We start from the raw sequence: 19,674 nt of genomic DNA on the forward strand, positions 1-19,674 counted from the left end.
CACTGGTTCAGAACGCTTCACTTCGCCATCACTATGTGTCACAATACGTGCTCGATGAATGTAAGCCCACGACAAAGAAAAAAAGTTCAAACCGTAGTTTATGCCAAATCCATAGGAGAACAGGCAATCCAAGAGAGAAGAGAAACTTCCAACACAAGCTTCACAGGACAATAAATACCTGACAATGAATGAAACTGAATGGGGAACTTAAGTAGTGCAACTAACGAGGGGCAGACAGGTGACGGAGATTAACTAATAATCAACTAATGATCAAATGAACAACAAGGGCCTAAAGGAACTAAACAGACAAGGAAAACAGAACTAAACGAAGAAACAAATGTCCATAACCGTGACATGTTCTTGCGTCATGAAAAAATGTCGTTATTTTATTAGATTTTTTCTATAATAATAATAGTTATTTAATAATATTATTTAAAAATGTTATACCTAATAATAAAACTTATTATTCATAGTAGTAGTAGTAGTAGTATTTTTATATGTATATTTTTTATGATTCGTCATGTTTTCATTTTTCATATGCAGTAAGATGACTTGCAGGCTTTTGGATTAAGAAAATAACAATTTAAATGCAAAAACAAAACAAAAAATTACTATCGTAATAAGATTATTGAAAAATGATGCTGAAAGGGTTTTCAATATTTAAACCCACTTGTATTTCATTTCTTTGCAAATGCTCAAAATATTAGACTTTCTCGCTGGTTGTTGTTTTGAAAGCACACTGAGGCCGGTGTGGGGCAAGCAATCTGTTTTGATGGTCAGTTGTCATGGAAATAGTTTGTAGCTCATAGCAAACTACATTGCACAGAGGGTGAGATATAATAAAGTATATTAAGTACACACGTACGCACAAAATAAAATGGTGTTTGATCATTCTTGATGCCTGATTAGCTTTCCTGTGTTGCAATGTAACCCTGAGAACTGGACTGTGTGGTTGTCTGAATAAATATATGCCTGAAGCAAAAGAGAGACTTGAAATAAAAAAAATAAAAAACAATTAATTAGAAAAAAAAAGAAAGGGAGATCGTCATCTTTGTACTTAACCATGTGTCTTAGACATAATGTTAAAAACATCACTTTGATCTTAGGCTGATGCAGTGGTTGTCTAGGATGTCTACTATGAATGTGGAAATAATATTTAATTTTATATAGTATAGAAGTAAGTATATTTGGATGCAGCATGAGTCTTGAAGCTAGTTTAGAACTACCAGCTGCTACTGAAAAACTGATTTAGATTTGTTTACAGAGGAGATAAAGCTGCTGTTAACACCCTGCTATCTGCAGATGGGCTAAACATTTTCTGCTCTTCGTAATACTTTTTATCAGACTATTCTGCTTCTTTACTTTGATAGGTTCTTGAAAGTATTCTGTTTCTTCTGTTTTCAAGCAGTGACTACAAGAAAAAATAAAATATAAAAGATGCAGACAAGTTATAGCTCTTCACATTTTTTGACTGCCTCAATGTCATGCTATGAAAATTTAATTACAGCTCAAAGTGAAGACCATAAATGAACACAGTCAAGTTGAAGTATGCATGCATTTTTATAATTGGTCTATATAGCTAATTAGACCTTGAAGCCTCATTCTCGCGTCTTGACCCTTTTAGGGGACGGTTCTTGTGTCCTTTTGGCAAGTAGGTGGTTAGAAAGCTCCATGCCAGACGATTATGCCATCAAAAAGCCACTTCAGTAGACTGAACACGACGTGACTTGTCAGCCGTGATGTGCAACGGAACAAGAAAACAGGATTCTTTCTCCTAGACTCCTCAAATCTCGATAGCAAGTAACAGAATTTTCAAAAATTGATTAAATGGATAGTTGATCAACAAAAAAAAAATCTCTCTTCATTTGCTCACTCTCATGTTGTTCCAAACCCATATGACCTTCTTTCTTCTTGTGAAACAAAATTAGATATTTTCACAGATCTTACTGTCCCTTTCAACGTCATTTCCCTGAACGAAATTTACAATTAGGTTGGATGTTATTCTCTCTGGAAATCTCTGATCTCAAATCAAATACTTAGTCTATATTTTATCTATTTTCATCTCGCGCTTCTTCTTAAATACTGTTTTTAGCTCTCTGCACATGAGTCTTGGTTTTTAACCGTCATCTTTTGGTCTCTTTCAGATGTGCGGGGACTGCGTGTGTTTCTGGACCAGGCTTCTCAAATGGGTTTGGACGTGTCCCTACAACAGGTTGACCGGAATGTGACAAAGGTCTTTTCCACTCTGTTCAGCACGATGAGGATGGAGGAGCTGAACCGTTACCGGGACACGCTCAGACGGGCCATCCTGCTGCTCAGTCCCCGGACTGCCCAGGTCTTCATACACCAGGTACGTGTTATTGTAACAGCAGTTTGGAAGTGATATGTGTATAGTTAAATATTAAATATTTAAATATTATAGTTTATGAAGGATGTATTTAGGAATGAATAATGTTATTAGGAATGCGTAATAAATATATATATTTTAATTTAATAAATGTTTTTTTTAGTATATACTCTATTGGATATAAAAAATGGACATATTATATATATTTGATGTATTATATATGAGACATATATAATATACAGTAATATATATAACTTTATATTATATCATATTTTTTTATTTTTAATGTCTTTTTATATTTTATAGTATATATTTTTTCAGTCTCTCTCTTTCTCTCTTTCTATTATCAATCATAATATATACATATATTTTATATTAATTGTAATATTAATTATATTAATATATATATATATATATATGTGTATATTATAATTATATTACAATATATATATTACTATTTTTTTTTCTAAAAATAAAATATGTATTTATGTTATAAATGTAATATTGTATCATATAATAATTATAATATATATTCTTTTTCTGTATCTTTTAGTTATTATCTTAGGGTTAGGATTGGCTTTAGTTAATTAATATAAGGACAGTAGAAGTCTACAGAAAGTCCTAATTTTTTAGATAGTAAGATTTGTTGTGTGATCTGTGGAATAGTGTTGTTTGTTGTTCAGTAATAAAAAGTCATTTTTGAACGAAGCTTTCGCTAGAGAGGCACATGGCTGTTGTGCCAAATGGGCTGGAAAATAACTAAAGTGGCTCATCCTGTGCATTGCATTCTGTTTAGCTGTAATCTCAACAAAATGATCTGAACAGTTTACAATTGAAGGAGGAGAGAATCGTGTTTAAATTAGTGTGAGGAATTTGCAACTGTGGTCACATTTGGAAGGTTGTTGGTTTGAATCCTGATAGGGATGTGAGGGATTACAATTGAGTGTCAAGAGGTTGTTTATATCTAAATCCCTCACACTGCTGTGGTCAATTCCGCGGGGCCCTCAAGCAAGTGATGTAACAAAGTGACTCTTCCAGCTAGTACAGTCCCAAACTTCTGGAGCCTTTACAGGACAATTTTGCCAACCTATAGACTTATTTTATTTACATGTTTTAATGTAAAAGTGATAAGAGGGGGCTGAAAACTGCTCATGCTTGTGAAAGTGAGAACTGCATACGTCTGCATACATTACTCGTGCACTCCATCATCTGTGTCTGGACCTTTTGGCCTCCAGGACATTTCCCTGTCGATCTGGGAACATTTTAAAATCTTACATTGGCTTTTTATTATTGTGTGATAACTTTTTTTTTTTTTGCTGAATTTATTGCAGAATCCACTAGAAGCAGCATCAAAAATGGAGTATGCATTGCAAATAAATAGCATTTATCATTCATACTTTGATCTGCTCGTGAATTGTAAGGTGCAGTGCTGATTACTTTTACACCACTCACAAATCCTTGCTTAAACATTTCCAGCTCAGCAAACTGCTGATAGTGTGTCTTTTCTGTATATTGGTGTATATGTGTTTGGGTTTACTTAGCTATGCTTTACTATAGCTATATTGGTTTTTTTATTACATTTTAAAACATATTAAAATAGACAGGTAAAACTGTAATCAAATTTCACAATAACTATTTTTCCTGTATTTTTGATGGTGAGTGTAAGAGACTCTATATGTTTTTACAAAAGCATATAAAACTCATACTGACCCCAAACTTTTGAATGGTCGTATACAAGTAGCTTTATGTGAAAACAATAGCAGTCTTTGCCTTGTGGTCCTCACAATTTGAAAGTCTTGTTTAAATGAATGAATTAATAATGTTTTGCTTTAAATGTACTGATATCAACAGGTTTGTGTGAGGGTTAGGGTTAGCAAATATCATCATACCATATAAAATCCAGTGCGTCTATGAGATGTCCTCACTAAAATAGTATATATAAAATACTGAGATTGAGATTCTGGGGCTAGTTTGGACAGCGTTTTCCAGGCTGTTCTGCTGATTAGCAGTGTGACAGCTGAGAGATAGAATTCTTTAGAGCTGCAAAACATCCTGGGAGTTCTCTGCTATAGCCTAAAAAGTCTAAATTGAACTCGAGCAGTCGAGAAGATGAGTTTACCATGCCATCTTTCTCTTGCTCTAAGCCCTGTGGGCAGTAATTCACTCTTATCTGAATAACCTTGTCTGTTTGGGGAAGTCTTGTGTATGTGTGTATTTCCTCAGTGATTTGCTGCTCTGAGACACGGTCAGATAAACAGCTGGGTTCAGAGAGCTACTATCTGTGTTTTTAGGGAGGTTCTCCATGCTCTGATTCTTCCATGACCATGGCTCTCTATGTGATTCACATAGAGTGTGTCGGCCTGTCAGGACAAGCAGTGACAGGTGGAATATAGAAAGGACACAAGATATATCCATCCAGTTTGGCTTCTGCTTAAAATGACAATGACTGTTGTTACAATACATATTGTAGATTTCTTTAAAAGTGCTTCCCCTCATAAAATTCACAGGCATCTTTTCATGCAACTGTTTTACACTGATTTTGGTTTTAAATGGTCCTTGGTTTATTTATTTACCCATTACCACATAGGAACTGAAAATTATACACAAAGAAAGAAAGAAAGAAAGAGCTGCATGAAAAGAAAATACAGAATTTGTTGTATTATCATATGGCATTAGAACACTTGTCTATGCTGATTACAGATTTAAATAATATTAATAATAATAATGATAACAAAAGTTGGCTTGTGCCACACCTGAATTGCCATGCTTATCTGCTATAGATCTCCACAGTCTTTCCACACGGCCTGAAACCAAAAAAAAACATTTTTTAATACTTTGTATTACATTCACACATTACAGCCTATGTTCCACTAAGACAATGATCTGGAAGCTGAGCAGGGGGCTGTTTCATAAAACTAGTTTACCAAATAAGTCAGGCTTATTTCAGTTAGTCTGACTTATTTTGAACCAAATCAACTGTCAAGAAGTCAGTCTAACTGAAATAAACCTGGCTTATTTGGTAAACTTGTTTTATGAAACAGCCCCCTGGAAAGGATAACAGTGATGTTTTGGTCCGCCATGTGATTTTAACTAAATTTATAGAAAGTAAATTTATATTATTTACTTTGACTTAGCTGCATCATATTACTACCTAGGATACAAAGATTATATAAATGATTACTTATAAGATTAACGTATGCACTTATACACGCATAATATCGCCTCTGGCTTGCTTAGTTGGGGACACTTCATTTCCAGCGATACCGTTGACTTGATTGCAAAGATACTATTTAAACTGAGCTGGATGTTGACATCACTGAATTCAATGATGAACTGTCTTTAACTGAAAAATTTGTGTTTACTATTGTCATTTTGCATTATTGACACTATTTTCCTAATTAATGCTGTTCAGTTGCTTTGACACAATCTGTATCGTTAAAAGCGCTATATAAATAAAGGTGACTTGACTTGACTTGACTTAATATGTGTAGGTGAGCAAATGCGCCCAGAATGGGAATGCAATGCTTTTTAATTTCAAGTTGTGTTTTCCCATAGAAAACCATTACAAAACGTTTAACGCATTAAGACAGTGACAATGGAGGACCAAATTCTGTATACTTCTTAATAAAATTTACTATGTACATGTAAAGGAGAATATGAAAGGGGGAAAAAGCGCCTACCTTGCAATTTACCATGTTGCGTTCATATTCATAATCAATAAGGTGTAACTTATAGCCTACTGATTTCACTCTCAACACTGTTTTGATACAGTTAGCCACGTTCAGCGTTTCAAAATTACCCGCCGTTTAAGAGTTTGAAAAGTGGCGGGTACTTTCAGATGAGCAAAGTCTTTATATAACGTTACACTCGAACAAACTTTGATATGAATAACAAGTTTACTAAAGCTTGTTTTGAGTCTTTTGAGGTCAACTGATCTTTCTTACAAACATGCTGCAGTTTTTAGTGTTTTGCCCTTTAGCTATCGACGCCAGTTATGTGACTGACCACCATTTAGAGATGCTAATTTTAGCTTCGAAACTACACTTAACACAAATGTGCAGCCACACTATATAAAATATGTTGTATGAAAGACTTACCTCGGTCGGTTGGCAATTGTCATGATGTCTGCTGTAGTATCGTCAGAATTTGTTGTAGAAAGAGCGCATTATTTTCTCACACAATTCCGAATGGATAGCCTGAAATAAATTCAAATAATTTGCACGCCGTTCCATCGCTGTCGTGTCGTACAGTACAGAAACAGTTCAGCCAACCATCGTGGGCGGAGCTAAATTGGCGGCAAATTTGAATCTGCGTCATAATGCGGGCACGCACACACACACACACACACACACACATTACACTAATGCTGCGTTCCAAAACAAAAAAACAAACAAAAAAAACGTCTCAGGTTACTTATGTAACCATGGTTCCCTGAGTAGGGAACGAGACACTGCGTCTATAGTCGCACCGGTAGTTACGTCATGGCTGTCGCCGGCCAACGAGTTGGTGTTTTTTCAATGTATGCTTCAGACACGGGTCACGACGAGGCGTTCCCCATAGCGACCCCTAGAGGATGCAGTTCGAAGTTCCCATGAAAGGGAACGAATTCTTCGTTCCAGACAACTCGGATGTGGAATATTTCCCACCACAAACCTGGAAGTAACGTCTGGATTTAGACATTAAAGTAGGCTACTTGGTAACATTAAAACATTAATGTTACTAATGATTAGTAGCATTAAAACATTACAACTATCTGTAAACATTAAAAGAGCGACGTTCCATAAATTATTTCCGGGTTGAAGTGGGAAATATCCTAAATCCGAGTTGTCTGGAATGCAGCATAACCCTACCTATACCATCACGGAAAACAAATAATTTACCAAATAATGATTAAAATGAGAATTTATTTGCAAGACAAGGTAAAAAGAGTAGTAAAAGAAACAATGCATCATTTACAGTACATGTACTGTATGTACAAATACTATTATTTGACCTTAAAAAACTCACTTTAACCCTCACATGATTAACGATCTTCAATGGTAGGCTAATAAAAACACTTTGACTGAATGATTTGTGGTTCAAAAAAATGTTTCCCTATTTTTAAAGGAATAATCTGTAAATATTAAATAACATTTTATGTAAAATTACACATTACAATGTGAAAATGCAGAAAAATTCCGTTTAAAAAACAGAAAATTTATGTAATACCGAAATACAAGAAATTATCTGTAAATTTAATGGTGAAACTTTAAAATACAGAAAATATCTGTAAAACAACAGGTATTTCATCGTATAATGAAAAAAGGGAAAATTCTGTAAAAAAAAAATACAGACAATTACCTGTAAAATAAAAAAAAATTTGAGTGTGGTTTGCACACCAAAGCCCAAAGTGTACTTTGCTTGCCTGTAGATTCAGCTTAGTCTCAGAGAGCATGCACAAAAAGCCACCTCAGGAGCACCTGAGTTCTCTATCAAATGTGCTTTTAATAACTCTTTTTTAATATCAAGCAACATTAGTTTGGGCTTTTAATGAGGCGAGAAGGCACACTACTGTGGAGGAAAGTAACGTAATGTGTCACATTTTAGCTTGACTGTCATGTTTTCATAATCAGTGGAAGCCAAAATTGAAACTTCTGTGCCTTTGCCTTTGTCCATTTCTAAGCAATGATCATACATGATGCATATGTAGCGACTAGGATATGAGACCTGTAGGGTGGCCTCTTTTGATTTTGTCATATAAACAACCATCTAGCAATAGACCAGTTGCATAAACTTAGCCACTAGTTTAAAGGGTTAGTACACCCAAAAATAAAAATTCTGTCATTAATTACTCACCCTCATATCATTCCAAACCCGCAAGACCTTTGTTCATCTTTGGAACACAAATTAAGATATTTTTGATAGCTTTTTGACCCTGCATAGGCAGCAACGCAACTACCACATTCAAGGCCCAGAAAAGTAGTATGGACATCGTTAAAATAGTCCATGTGACATCAGTGGTTCAACCGTAATTTTATGAAGCTACAAGAATACTTTCTGTGTGCAAAGAAAACAAAAATAACTTTATTTAACAATTTCTTCTCTTCAATGTCAGTCTTTGACATGCGTTCACAAGAGTACAATGAGTTCTGCACGGATAAACACTGGTCACATTGCAAACTCATTTGGATTTTAAGTTGTCTTAGGATGTGTGTCCCTTATGAAATTATTAACTTTAATAGCAGACATAAAGATAATTGTGGACAACACAATTAGACACCTAGCATATCATATTGTTCTCATTATGACGTGAGTGCTTTTCCCTCTCCTGTCTGCACAAACACATGAACACATACAAATATGCACCTACCCTCTTCATATCCATCAAAAGCCCTAATGAGACACCGTAGATAATTACCCACATCCAGTTGTATGTTAAAGAATCACATAAAATACCAATGAACACTCTGGATGAGCTGATTAAAAAAGGGAGGGTGGGGTAAGACCAATTAAATGCTCACAGAATGCCAGTGAGTCTCAGGCTCATCAAGTGGTTCAGTCTGCAAGTCATTGTTTGTGTCAGGAGTATTAGGAGACTCCTGGGACAGGAGCTTTTGATTTTATTATTTTGTTTATCTAAAGATGCAAATTCTTCAGCATAAAGTGGTAAGGAAGTCTCAGCAGAAATAATATTCGCAAAATAAATTTCATACTTTGTTGATGCCATAATGAGGCCGGAAATAAAACAGCTTAAATGAAAGTAATATTCCTCTAAACTCATATTTTCCTAATTTCTCTCCCAGTGTGTGTGTATGTGTGCGCGCGCATGTGTGTGTTATTAATGAAAACATACACAAACCAACAGTGAAATGAAATTTCAGCTCACAGTTTACTGGACCATGACTAGATTCAGCTGGGTATTCACGGAACCTAATGATATTTTTCGTTGTTGACTTTTTTTCCCTTCGCTACGAGATGACATCTGTGGTGATTTAATTCCGCATTCTACTGCAACACTATTCAAATACAAGAGTGCATCATTCCAATTTCATAGAAAAGGTTTTGCATAACATAGCTTGGCAGTTTGTTTGTATGCAGTGACATTTTCTGTATTGTTTAAAATCAAGCAGGTGATACGTTTCAGATGGAAAGTGATTATATCTTAGGACTCTGTATTTTGCAGCTCTGTGTGGTGTGATGTTGCTAGTTGTGATTATAGCTGTCATTACCACTCATACCCTGAACTCATACCCATGTCATGGTTCTGAAATAAAAGCCATCACTTACAGAATGATGATTGCATGTTTCTACACCCTGTATATTCAGCTTAATGCTTTGGGATTTCACAGTCAACACTGTAAATATTTGGTCTTTGCTGTGACCTTTTCACAGATGCTAGGATTAGGGATGGGAATCATAAGGAATTTCTGATTCAGATTCCACTTAACAGTTTGGTTTGGTCTTAATTAACAAATACATATATTCATGGTTAAGCACACTGCTTAAAGGTCCCCTGAAATGCTTAGAAACACGCAGCGTTACTCTATGTGTTGACGTCATTTTAACTGAAACAGGAAGACAGGGCGGGACATATCAAGCAGCCCCGCCCCTTTTTAAAATACCCAATAGCATTCGTTTATATCACAGCTTGGGCTAGAGATGTACAGAGCCGTTGAGCATTTGACGGTATGCCAGCCACAATCTCATCCATATTGCTATAAAATATAGCATTCTGTGTAGAAGGAACTGAATCTCGTAAATCATTTGGTTTGAGTATTTTATAAACAAGTACAAGTAGATGTATATATCAGTTCCTTTGTTTAAAGCAACATGTAGATTTATATGAAAAAAGAGCAATATTAATTAGTTTCCCTTAAACTGTATCTAATTGTAAAGCCATTACCATTGCAGCACTGAGATTCAGCCATTGAGATCTTGATGTGTTTCCGAATGAGATGAGATACAAAACTCCAAGATCAGCTGATCTGGAGCCGGAGAGCTAAGAAGATCTGAAGTGCTTTGGGTATGCAAATGTGGCATTTTCCTTCAAATGCAATCCTGGAAAAGAATCAGAATAAATATTTTATCGAAGATTTTAGACAAAGGCAGCTGTCAGATCAATATGTACATGAATCAATTCTGAGGCAAATTGCTGTAATTTGTAAGCTAATATTACTGTGTGCTTGCTTTGACGATGCAGTGTTATATATTCTGCATGTTAGCTGCAGGTTGCTCAATTAAACCAATTTCATTCCAGTTCAACATTTCAACATTGAACTAGCTCTGAATTACATCTGGTTCTTGGTTGCCATCCGTAGAGTAGTTAGGACACAGCACACAAACACAGAACCTGCATTCCAGAGCCCCTGACCCCCCACCACAGCGACAAATTAAGCCTGTCAGCGTGTTATCTATCACTGTCCTTGTCCTCATTCATCCTTAAAATTTCATTTTTTCTCTCTTTCTCGCCTTCTTGTCTACTTCTGCCTTTCTTCACACTTTCTCTTCAGTTCTAATGGATATTCTCTCTCCCTCTTTCTGTCTTTTTTCCCTGCATTTTTTAAATCAACCCTCCACCTTGCCGCCCGATTTCTCTCTAACCACAATAAGAACATCAAAGACAGTGTTCCTTGTCTATTCTCTGTTTCCTGTGGTTAGGTGATAGTTCTAAAGTGTGACGGTAAAAAAATGACCCTTAGGCTGCCTCACACACTCGAAAAGCTTTCAGAATCACTTTGAAAACTCTGCTGCTCTCAGCATCACCTCTCAAGCACCGACAGCACTCTGGTGTGCTTAGCATTACTGTTAACCTGTATGGATAGGGGTCTGCTGAATACTGCACTGAATGCTCACATTGTATTCACAGGTTTTTACATGGTGTGCGCTCACAGAACGCCTGAATGATTAAGAAAATAAATGATTGTATGGTACAGGTTTACGCTCTTTTGTGTCAGAACCACTTAGAAGAATCTAAAAGGAATGTCTTTGATGTAGCGCACGGATGAGTCAGCAAATCTTAAGGTGCTGAGTCACAGCAGGGTCAAGTTTAATCGTGAACAGCTCAACCTCTCAGGAAGCTCATACAAGATGTGTCTTAGAATGCACCTCTGAAGGCAATCGCATACCCAATTAATCAAACGGCAGAGTGCAGGGTTCACACTCTTCATTACAAAGCTGTCTCTCATGACAGTGTTTTCATTCAAACTGTCAATCAACAAGCACTGTAACAACTAACTAACTTACAGCCAGAGTTTGATATGTTTTACACCTTTCTCTAAGGGGAAAAATTGTTATGGAAAGTGGCAAGATGTTAGATTAAAATCAGCAAAGGTTACATCTGGCAGCTCGTCTGCGTGATGGATGATTATTACTTATGTTAGTGCTTAACGTCAAGGGACATTTAAGAGCCCTTCAGAAATTAATTGTTTCCCGAGAATTCAGTTCAGTAAATTATAATGAAACTCAGTGGAATCCTGTAATTTTTCTTTTTATTTAGAGGCATATTCTGAATGTGTGAGTGCAAAAAAGGTCTAATTAACTCTTAATTAAATGTTATTAATGGTTTTTAATGATGAGTATTATATATAAGGGCAGATGATTAACTTTGCAGCTAACCATTAGTATGTTTATTTATATCCTGATTTAGCATAATATGTTGCCCATTAGGGATTTATTACTGATTATTTCAGATATGCAAAATCAAGCAGTATTTATTAATATATACAGCATGTTGATTGCTTGTTAACTTGATCTTTTAGCATTTGGTTAGTGTTTGTTATCAAAATAAATCAATTATGTTTTGTTTTTCCTCAAAGCTCATTGAGTCTCATTTACTGTACCTACTGTGTTTATAGAAATGTATTTAAAATCTGTGAGAAAACATTTTAATGCAGAAATTATGATTTGTGAAACTTGAATTGCATTAATTTAGGATGAAATATATTAAAGCTCAAAACAACATTGATTTTTGTACTGTATGCAAAAATCACAGACTCCTGAAACATTAAATGTCTCGAACGGAAATGTTTATTTAGATAGATTACTTTTCTCAATATTAATTTGTGTTTTGTAGTAATACTAATGTTGATTTATAGTTTGAAATTCAAATATATTTGTATATCTAAAAATTAAGATAGATCGATGAATGGCTGTACAGGTGAGGTGGTTCTGAAATGCAGAGATGATCTGAACGTGCTTTATGCTAATTATTGCATGTACATGCTCTATCATTTGGAATAAGAGTGAACATTTATTGAAAACATTTTTTTTGAGAGTCTGTTTTTCCAAACAATATTAGACTTTATTGACATCCATGCAATAGAAATCAATCGGGCTTAATGCTGTTTGGACCCCAGTGTTCTTCCCAAATGTTCAACAAAAGAAAGTAAGTCAGACAGGCTTGGAACATTGTAAGGTTGAGTAACAGAGTTTTAATCTTTGGTTGAACTGTCCCTTGAAGTAAAAACACTTGCGCAATTATTAGTAAATAAGACCCATTGTTCTAGTTCATACAACAAGAATGCCAACTCTTACGATCAACAACCCCAGTGAACAGCTGATCCATAAAAGCTGTCATTCCTCTTTACTGTAATTGTGCTCAAGAAAGAAAGGGGAGGGAAGTGTCTTTTAATACACTCAATGAGAGCTGGCAGCACATTGTTGGTGCACTTCTGGTAAATCTCATTTGTGTCTCTGGTATAGAATGGTTTGAGACCTCCAGACCTGCGTTCTGACATGAATTGATTGGACATGAGGGATGTGTATGACTTCCCAGACTCTCCTATAGCTCTATAGTTCTTTTCCTCTTTCATTCTTCTGAATGTCTCTTTCTCTCTTTTGTACGGCAATGGCTGAAGGAACACACTGACAGACATAATGGGAGCAATCAGAAAACTATTTTACACTGACCTCTAAACTTGACCATGTGCACAACAGGAAAACAGAAAAACTTTCAAAAAATTCACAATTTCTTTCACTCTGCTTCTCAGAACAAATAGATTATATTTTGTATGATGAAGTAGGATTTGATTTTCATTTGAATTATGGTAAATAGGAGGATGTTTTCTGTGAAAGCCAGTAGACTACGGTATATATTCTCTAAACTATCATATGAACATTTCACCTTATATAGAGATGTTACATTAAACAAACAAGTAGATGTATATATCAGTTCCTTTGTTTAAAGCAACATGTAGATTTATATGAAAAAATAGCAATATTAATTAGTTTCCCTTAAACTGTATCTAATTGTAAAGCCATTACCATTGCAGCACTGAGATTCAGCCATTGAGATCTTGATGTGTTTCCGAATGAGATGAGATACAAAACTCCAAGATCAGCTGATCTGGAGCCGGAGAGCTAAGAAGATCTGAAGTGCTTTGGGTATGCAAATGTGGCATTTTCCTTCAAATGCAATCCTGGAAAAGAATCAGAATAAATATTTTATCGAGGATTTTAGACAAAGGCAGCTGTCAGATCAATATGTACATGAATCAATTCTGAGGCAAATTGCTGTAATTTGTAAGCTAATATTACTGTGTGCTTGCTTTGACGATGCAGTGTTATATATTCTGCATGTTAGCTGCAGGTTGCTCAATTAAACCAATTTCATTCCAGTTCACTTTGATTTTATTTGTACTATAATTGCGACAAGAATATCATTTGCTCGGAAAGACAGGTTGCAATCAAAACCCAAATCAGACGGAACGCAAGAGCGAGTGAAGGCAGGCATGAATGTGAACGTAGCTAGGATGGCATGCATGAAGTAAAAAAAGGTAATGTTGATGTCGGGAAGGGGGTGGATTGACAGGACTAATTAATCGGCGGTGAATCTGAGGGTGCTCTGGAGCAGAAACGAGGTGGAACAAAAAGCATCATTAGCGAAAGATTGTATTGGCACACACTAAGGGTAGTGCTGAGAGAGATACCTGTATCTGCAGACTAATGGCGGCACAATAAGGCATGAGATCCCGAGGGCAGGTCTAGCATGAGGGCAGGCCGTGGGTCAAACAATGAGAGAGCTGCCACACAGAAGGCCCAGTCTACTGTCGACTATATAATGGGGATGGCCTCTGGCCTCAGTTCTTCAATTAATGCATAGTACATGCAGGAACAAAGGGTCTGAATCCTAAACAGGTAGTTCTGGAAGACGTGGGGAGCACAACCACAAAATGATTTACAAGTCACTGTAGAACCGCATAACTTGAGATATTTTATTTAGCACAATGTTTTAGCATTTTGGCAGTTTTCATTCAAAATGACTTAAATGCATTTTAAGGTACACGTTTTTTTGCCAGTGTGTTAACCCATTGTTAATGCCACCAGGTGAGTAAGAACATAAAATGTGAAAATGTGTAGTAGTAAATTGGATGACAGCATCCTGGAGACCTTGCTGTACAAAGACCTTGGTGTTTTTATAGACAGTTAAGAGAACAAAATCTCTGATATTTTTATGATGAAGTCTTTTACTGTGACTTGACAAAAGCATCTGAATTAAAAATTACACCAAGGTCTTTGAAACAGGTTCACTGCTAAATTTCTGCTTTATGTGTTGGTATACTTTAATTTTAAGTACGTTTAAAGGCAAAAGGTGGCAATTTGTTCATATTAGTAAGTCAAATAAATGAAGACATGGTTAGCAATGCAATGAAAAAAATTGTCTGTGCTTTTTCAGTTTTATCTATTCTATAGAGTAGTGGTAGAGATAGTGGATCAAACAAAAGTCAAACTTTTTTCCAAGTCATTTTCCAGTAAAAAAAAAACAATACAAAACAAAAAAAAAATCTTAAACATTCTTAAAGTGAACGTTAGTTATTCAAGGGGGAAAACATGCAACATATTCCACTTAGAAAAGATTTGAAATTAAAATTGTGTTAAGTATTAATACTTATTTTCAGAGAATATACAGCATCTTGAATTAAGCTTAATTTTCTTACCACACTGGAAAAGATTGTCTTGTAAAGCATAAATCCAACAAAACAGAAAAAACGTTAAATAAAATCAAATAAAATAAATTATTTTGGCATTAAAAAATTCTACTTTTTATTTTAAGATCATTGTTAGGGGATTGATTTAATAAAATCAATTTAATTTTGTAATTTAATCAGTCCTTTATTCAGTTATTCGTTATTCAGTCCTTTAAATATTTCATGCTTAGTGATTTATAAAACTTTTTTATGCTCATTTAAGTTTGTTTAACATGGCCATACTTGAACTTTAGAGTAAGCAAAACTATGCAAAATCACAGAAAATGCAGCAAGTTTCCACTTTATCCCTTAAGCACATTTTCATAAACAGGATGCTACTCATGCAAGCACTCAAATCAATGTCAAGATCAAGAACATTTAACAAGTCTTAACAAAAGAGAAGTATTTAAAGTATTCAGTGTAGGTAGCCTGCCTGCATCTGAAGTGAGATGCTGAGATGCTGGTGCTTCAGCCCAGCAACCCTAATCAGAACAATTTTTATTTAAATAAACAGAATATTAACTTCCATATGGTTGAAAGACAAATGAAACTTAAGCATATGCACATTGCAGAAGACGAGGTCACTGCTGAACAAATTAAATAAGGCTGCATCTGCATCTAAAGGAAGATATTTTTCGACTCCTGGGAGTGAGAATAATTTACATTTACATTTAGTCATTTAGCAGACGCTTTTATCCAAAGCGACTTACAATTGGGTGATACATAAAGCGATTCTTCTTAAGACTTCACACAAGGAGGCCTGAACGCTTCCGCTGATGCTTGTTGTTGTATTATAGTGTAACAGTTCTGTACAGGTCAGTTCTCCCTGTAGAATCATATGACAGATTCCAACACAAAGGCGTTTAATAGAGAAAGAAAACGAGTGAATGTTCCATTCTCATTCTTTGTGAAATGTCCACAATGACACATCCTCTCTCTCTTATTCTTTCTCCTTCTCTCTCCCTCTCCCCCTCTATTCAAAGACATGTAATTGCATCATTTTTCAGGACTTTGGCCCTGTCTGGGAGGTGGATTCGCCTCATTCATCAAACTAATGGAGGCAGGAGTGATTGGAAAATACAGGCTTTGATCATGGTGTCGTCTTCTTTTTCCCATCACTCTCCAGCATGCATGTATGTAAACACAGATAATCAACTTCATCCAGCACTGATGGGTGTCATTTACAATGTACAATGCTAATGGCTGAGCCTTTTAAGGTTGTTTAGTAACTTCCCATTTAGATGACACTTTCCATCCGAAATGATTTACAGTAATTGAAGGGACTAAGTTGCAACCTCTTGGGGAAAGCAGTCTCAGTAGGTCTCTAGTCTCAGGGTTAGGGCTGTCACGATATTAGATTTTTCACACCACGGTTATTGTGTCCAAAATAATTCACAATATCGATGTATCGCGACATCTATAGAAACCTTAGGGAATCAGCCAAATTAATTTTTACTTTGTTTATTTAGTTTTTCTTTTTACCCAATGAACATAAGGATACTAATACAAAAATTAGACGAGTAAAGAAAACGCGGTACTTATTAAAATAAATACCCTTTTATTTAAATATATGAAAACAGGAAACCGCTGTTAACAGGTTAATGTAACATTTCCCATTCAATGACTAGTAAAATAATGGCAACTTACTGTCTGGATAATATTGAACATGGTTCTTCTGAGATATATTCATCTGCAGACCCGCCACGGATACTATTGGTTCTTCTTGGAGTAGTGCGGCCCGCGCGCTGCGTCTTCTTCTTGTGTGACAGGTGTCAGTGTTAAGGTGCAATACTGCCACCTGGGAGGTCAACCAGGTACTGGCGCTGGAGTAGGCTATTTGCGTGTCGTGTTATTATAAGTGGCCTGTTCATTTTAAATATCATGGTTATCACCAATACCGGTATATCGTCACACCCTAAATTAACACAATGTCGATATTTCATTATTTTAATATCACGGTTATCGTCGATACCGGTATATCGCGACACTCCTACTCAGGGTACTTCCTAATACTGAACCTGTTACAGTAGCCGTTAGGAGTGCTGTGAGATTTTTGATGCTGGCTATATGAAAAACTCATATTTTAAAAATATTTTTGAAGAAATTGCCAAAAAATATATTGTTTAATGTAGTTTTTTTTTGTTTTGTTACTTATTTTCTCAAATTTAGTTTAGCCATTATTTAAAGTATATTTTCAATCTAAATATGTTTATTTATATTACCCAAAATAATATAAAAATTGTTGTAAAGATTTTATTTCGAGATAATGAATGTATTTTCTTGTGTATTTTGGCAATTGAAGGATTAAAAAATATATTCATTAAAAATATATATTTTTCGTTAAGCTGCACAACATACAGTACAGCATATATTTAAAATTTATATTTATAAATGTTGTCTGTGTGGCGTATATAGACCAACAAAGGCCAAGTCCTTTAAGTGTTCATTTTAAGAAGGCTTAAATGAGTCAGTCTTATTTAAAAGGCATTTTAAAAGCTCAAATTGCTATTATGAAACATAATGCAGGCTCAGGCTGTGGTTTAGATGGTGTTTATTGATTGAGAAACAGGTGATTTAATTAGTTTCACAGCAGGTGAACAGAGAGCCATACACTCAGAATCACTGGAGCTTGTGTTCAATTCTTCCTACTTAGGGAATGTGCAGGTTACACTGGTCACACCTGCACTTAATGCTAGTAACACCCGCTGTACCCCATTTTGTTCCCACCTGATTTTGGATTTGATTCAGCTAAAGGTGCGGGTATGTGTACAGTATGTGACAAAGAGACGGTTGGTTTGGATGGTACCGCAGTTGGTGGAGACTTTTTAACCCCTACTTTCAAAGAAAATCAGCCTCTCAAACACATTAGCACATGGCATCCTATATAATCAAGTCATATCCTTGAGAGAGTGAATGGGCAAGTTGTTGTGTTTCATTGCTAATATTTAGCTTTAAGTGTCCTATTGTATATCAATCATAAATATGTCACATTCATAAAGGAATACTTAAATGTCCTTTCATTTTGTAAAAAACTTGAAACTTCAGCTTTCATGTGGACAAACCGCAAAATAACATTGAAAGTCGAATCAGAAATGTTTCAAAATAGCCTTTTAAAGACTAAATGAGAGATCTGATATTTATAGAACTGTTAGCTTGACATTCAATGTGCATTTCTAACTGATGTGATGCATTTGCATGAATATGTATCCCACCCACTGGGAGATTTTGGCTCTCTTTGTCAGAGTGTCTTGCAATTACAATAATAAAGAGCTTTCTTTATTCACCACGACAGCTGGATCCAATTTTTCAAACCACAAATTGGTCAGTCAAGAGTATCTATTTAAGCAATTTTTGAAACCACTGTTTTTATCTTGTTTTTATTCTCGCCTCTGAAGTCTGTTATTACCGCCAAACCAAGGAGATAGGGAGAGCTAGTGAAATTATGCAGAGAACTATCCCTGCCTCTACAAATTAGCTTTACGCACCCACTGTCTATTTAGACTTTGCAATGGCACTCGGAGGTGTAGAGTTCACAGTCTACTTTGTGCATTTTAATGTCTTATTCAGAACTAACAGCCAATAAACGTTTCTGGGTGAGCAAAGATCATTTGAGAAAAAGTGTGAAGTGGATACTCTTCTCTACGTTATTTTACTGTTGGGAAAACATGATTTTATAACTTCAAACTGATCCAGTTTAGTGTATTGCTCTCTATGAGTATTAATAGGAGATTTGAGTAAAATAAATTCTAATTAATATTTAATAAGAAAAAATTATGTGTTGCCAGGGTCCCTGTACCCTGAGGAGACTGATAAACAAATTCATTTTCTTAGGCATTACAATAGGTATAAATACAACTATTGCAACCTATTGCAACATAGAAGTTCTGTACAGCCTGAAGTGTTCCACTATTTGAACCTTCTTAGTGCTGTTCATGTTAAAGCAATGATTGAAATGGTTATGATAACATTTTTGTAAAAAGAGTGAATAGGTATAATCAACCACGCTTATTCTGATATTTATCTTCTGTATGTGTATCTTTCCATTCTATTTTAATGAAAGGCTGTGATTACTGAAATCACCTAGATAAGATAATAATCATAAATCTGTAATCTACATAGGGTGTTTATGTATCATTTGGTGCTGGCAGCCAATGGGGCCATCATAAAGGGCCCTTGGCTAATAATATAGATTAATTCGTTAGGTCTGACCCTCAGTGTGTCAGGCTTGAATTCCTCCCTCTTCTTTTTGCCTGTTTTTGTCTGTAAGAATATAGCAATTCTCTCATGTTCTGATATATATAAACTTGACACCACCACAACCCCTCATACCATTATGAGGTAGTACATTATGGCTAAATTTGCCTATATAGAACTGTTTTTAAA

The 19,674-nt window shown here is 35.4% G+C and overlaps 1 protein-coding gene across 1 annotated transcript in view; it reads left to right on the plus strand.

The window, feature by feature from the left end:
- The window catches only part of LOC107668500 (glutamate receptor ionotropic, delta-1-like), a 91,770-nt gene that overhangs the window by 16,954 nt on the left and 55,142 nt on the right, over positions 1 to 19,674 (plus strand). The window contains exon 2 of the mRNA XM_016460387.1: positions 2,145 to 2,350. Coding sequence (XP_016315873.1) covers positions 2,145 to 2,350 — 206 coding nt within the window. The remainder of the gene's footprint in view (positions 1 to 2,144; positions 2,351 to 19,674) is intronic.

Source organism: Sinocyclocheilus anshuiensis, unplaced genomic scaffold (genome assembly GCF_001515605.1).
Source record: "Sinocyclocheilus anshuiensis isolate Anshui unplaced genomic scaffold, SAMN03320099.WGS_v1.1 scaffold52, whole genome shotgun sequence".
NCBI lineage: Eukaryota > Metazoa > Chordata > Actinopteri > Cypriniformes > Cyprinidae > Sinocyclocheilus > Sinocyclocheilus anshuiensis.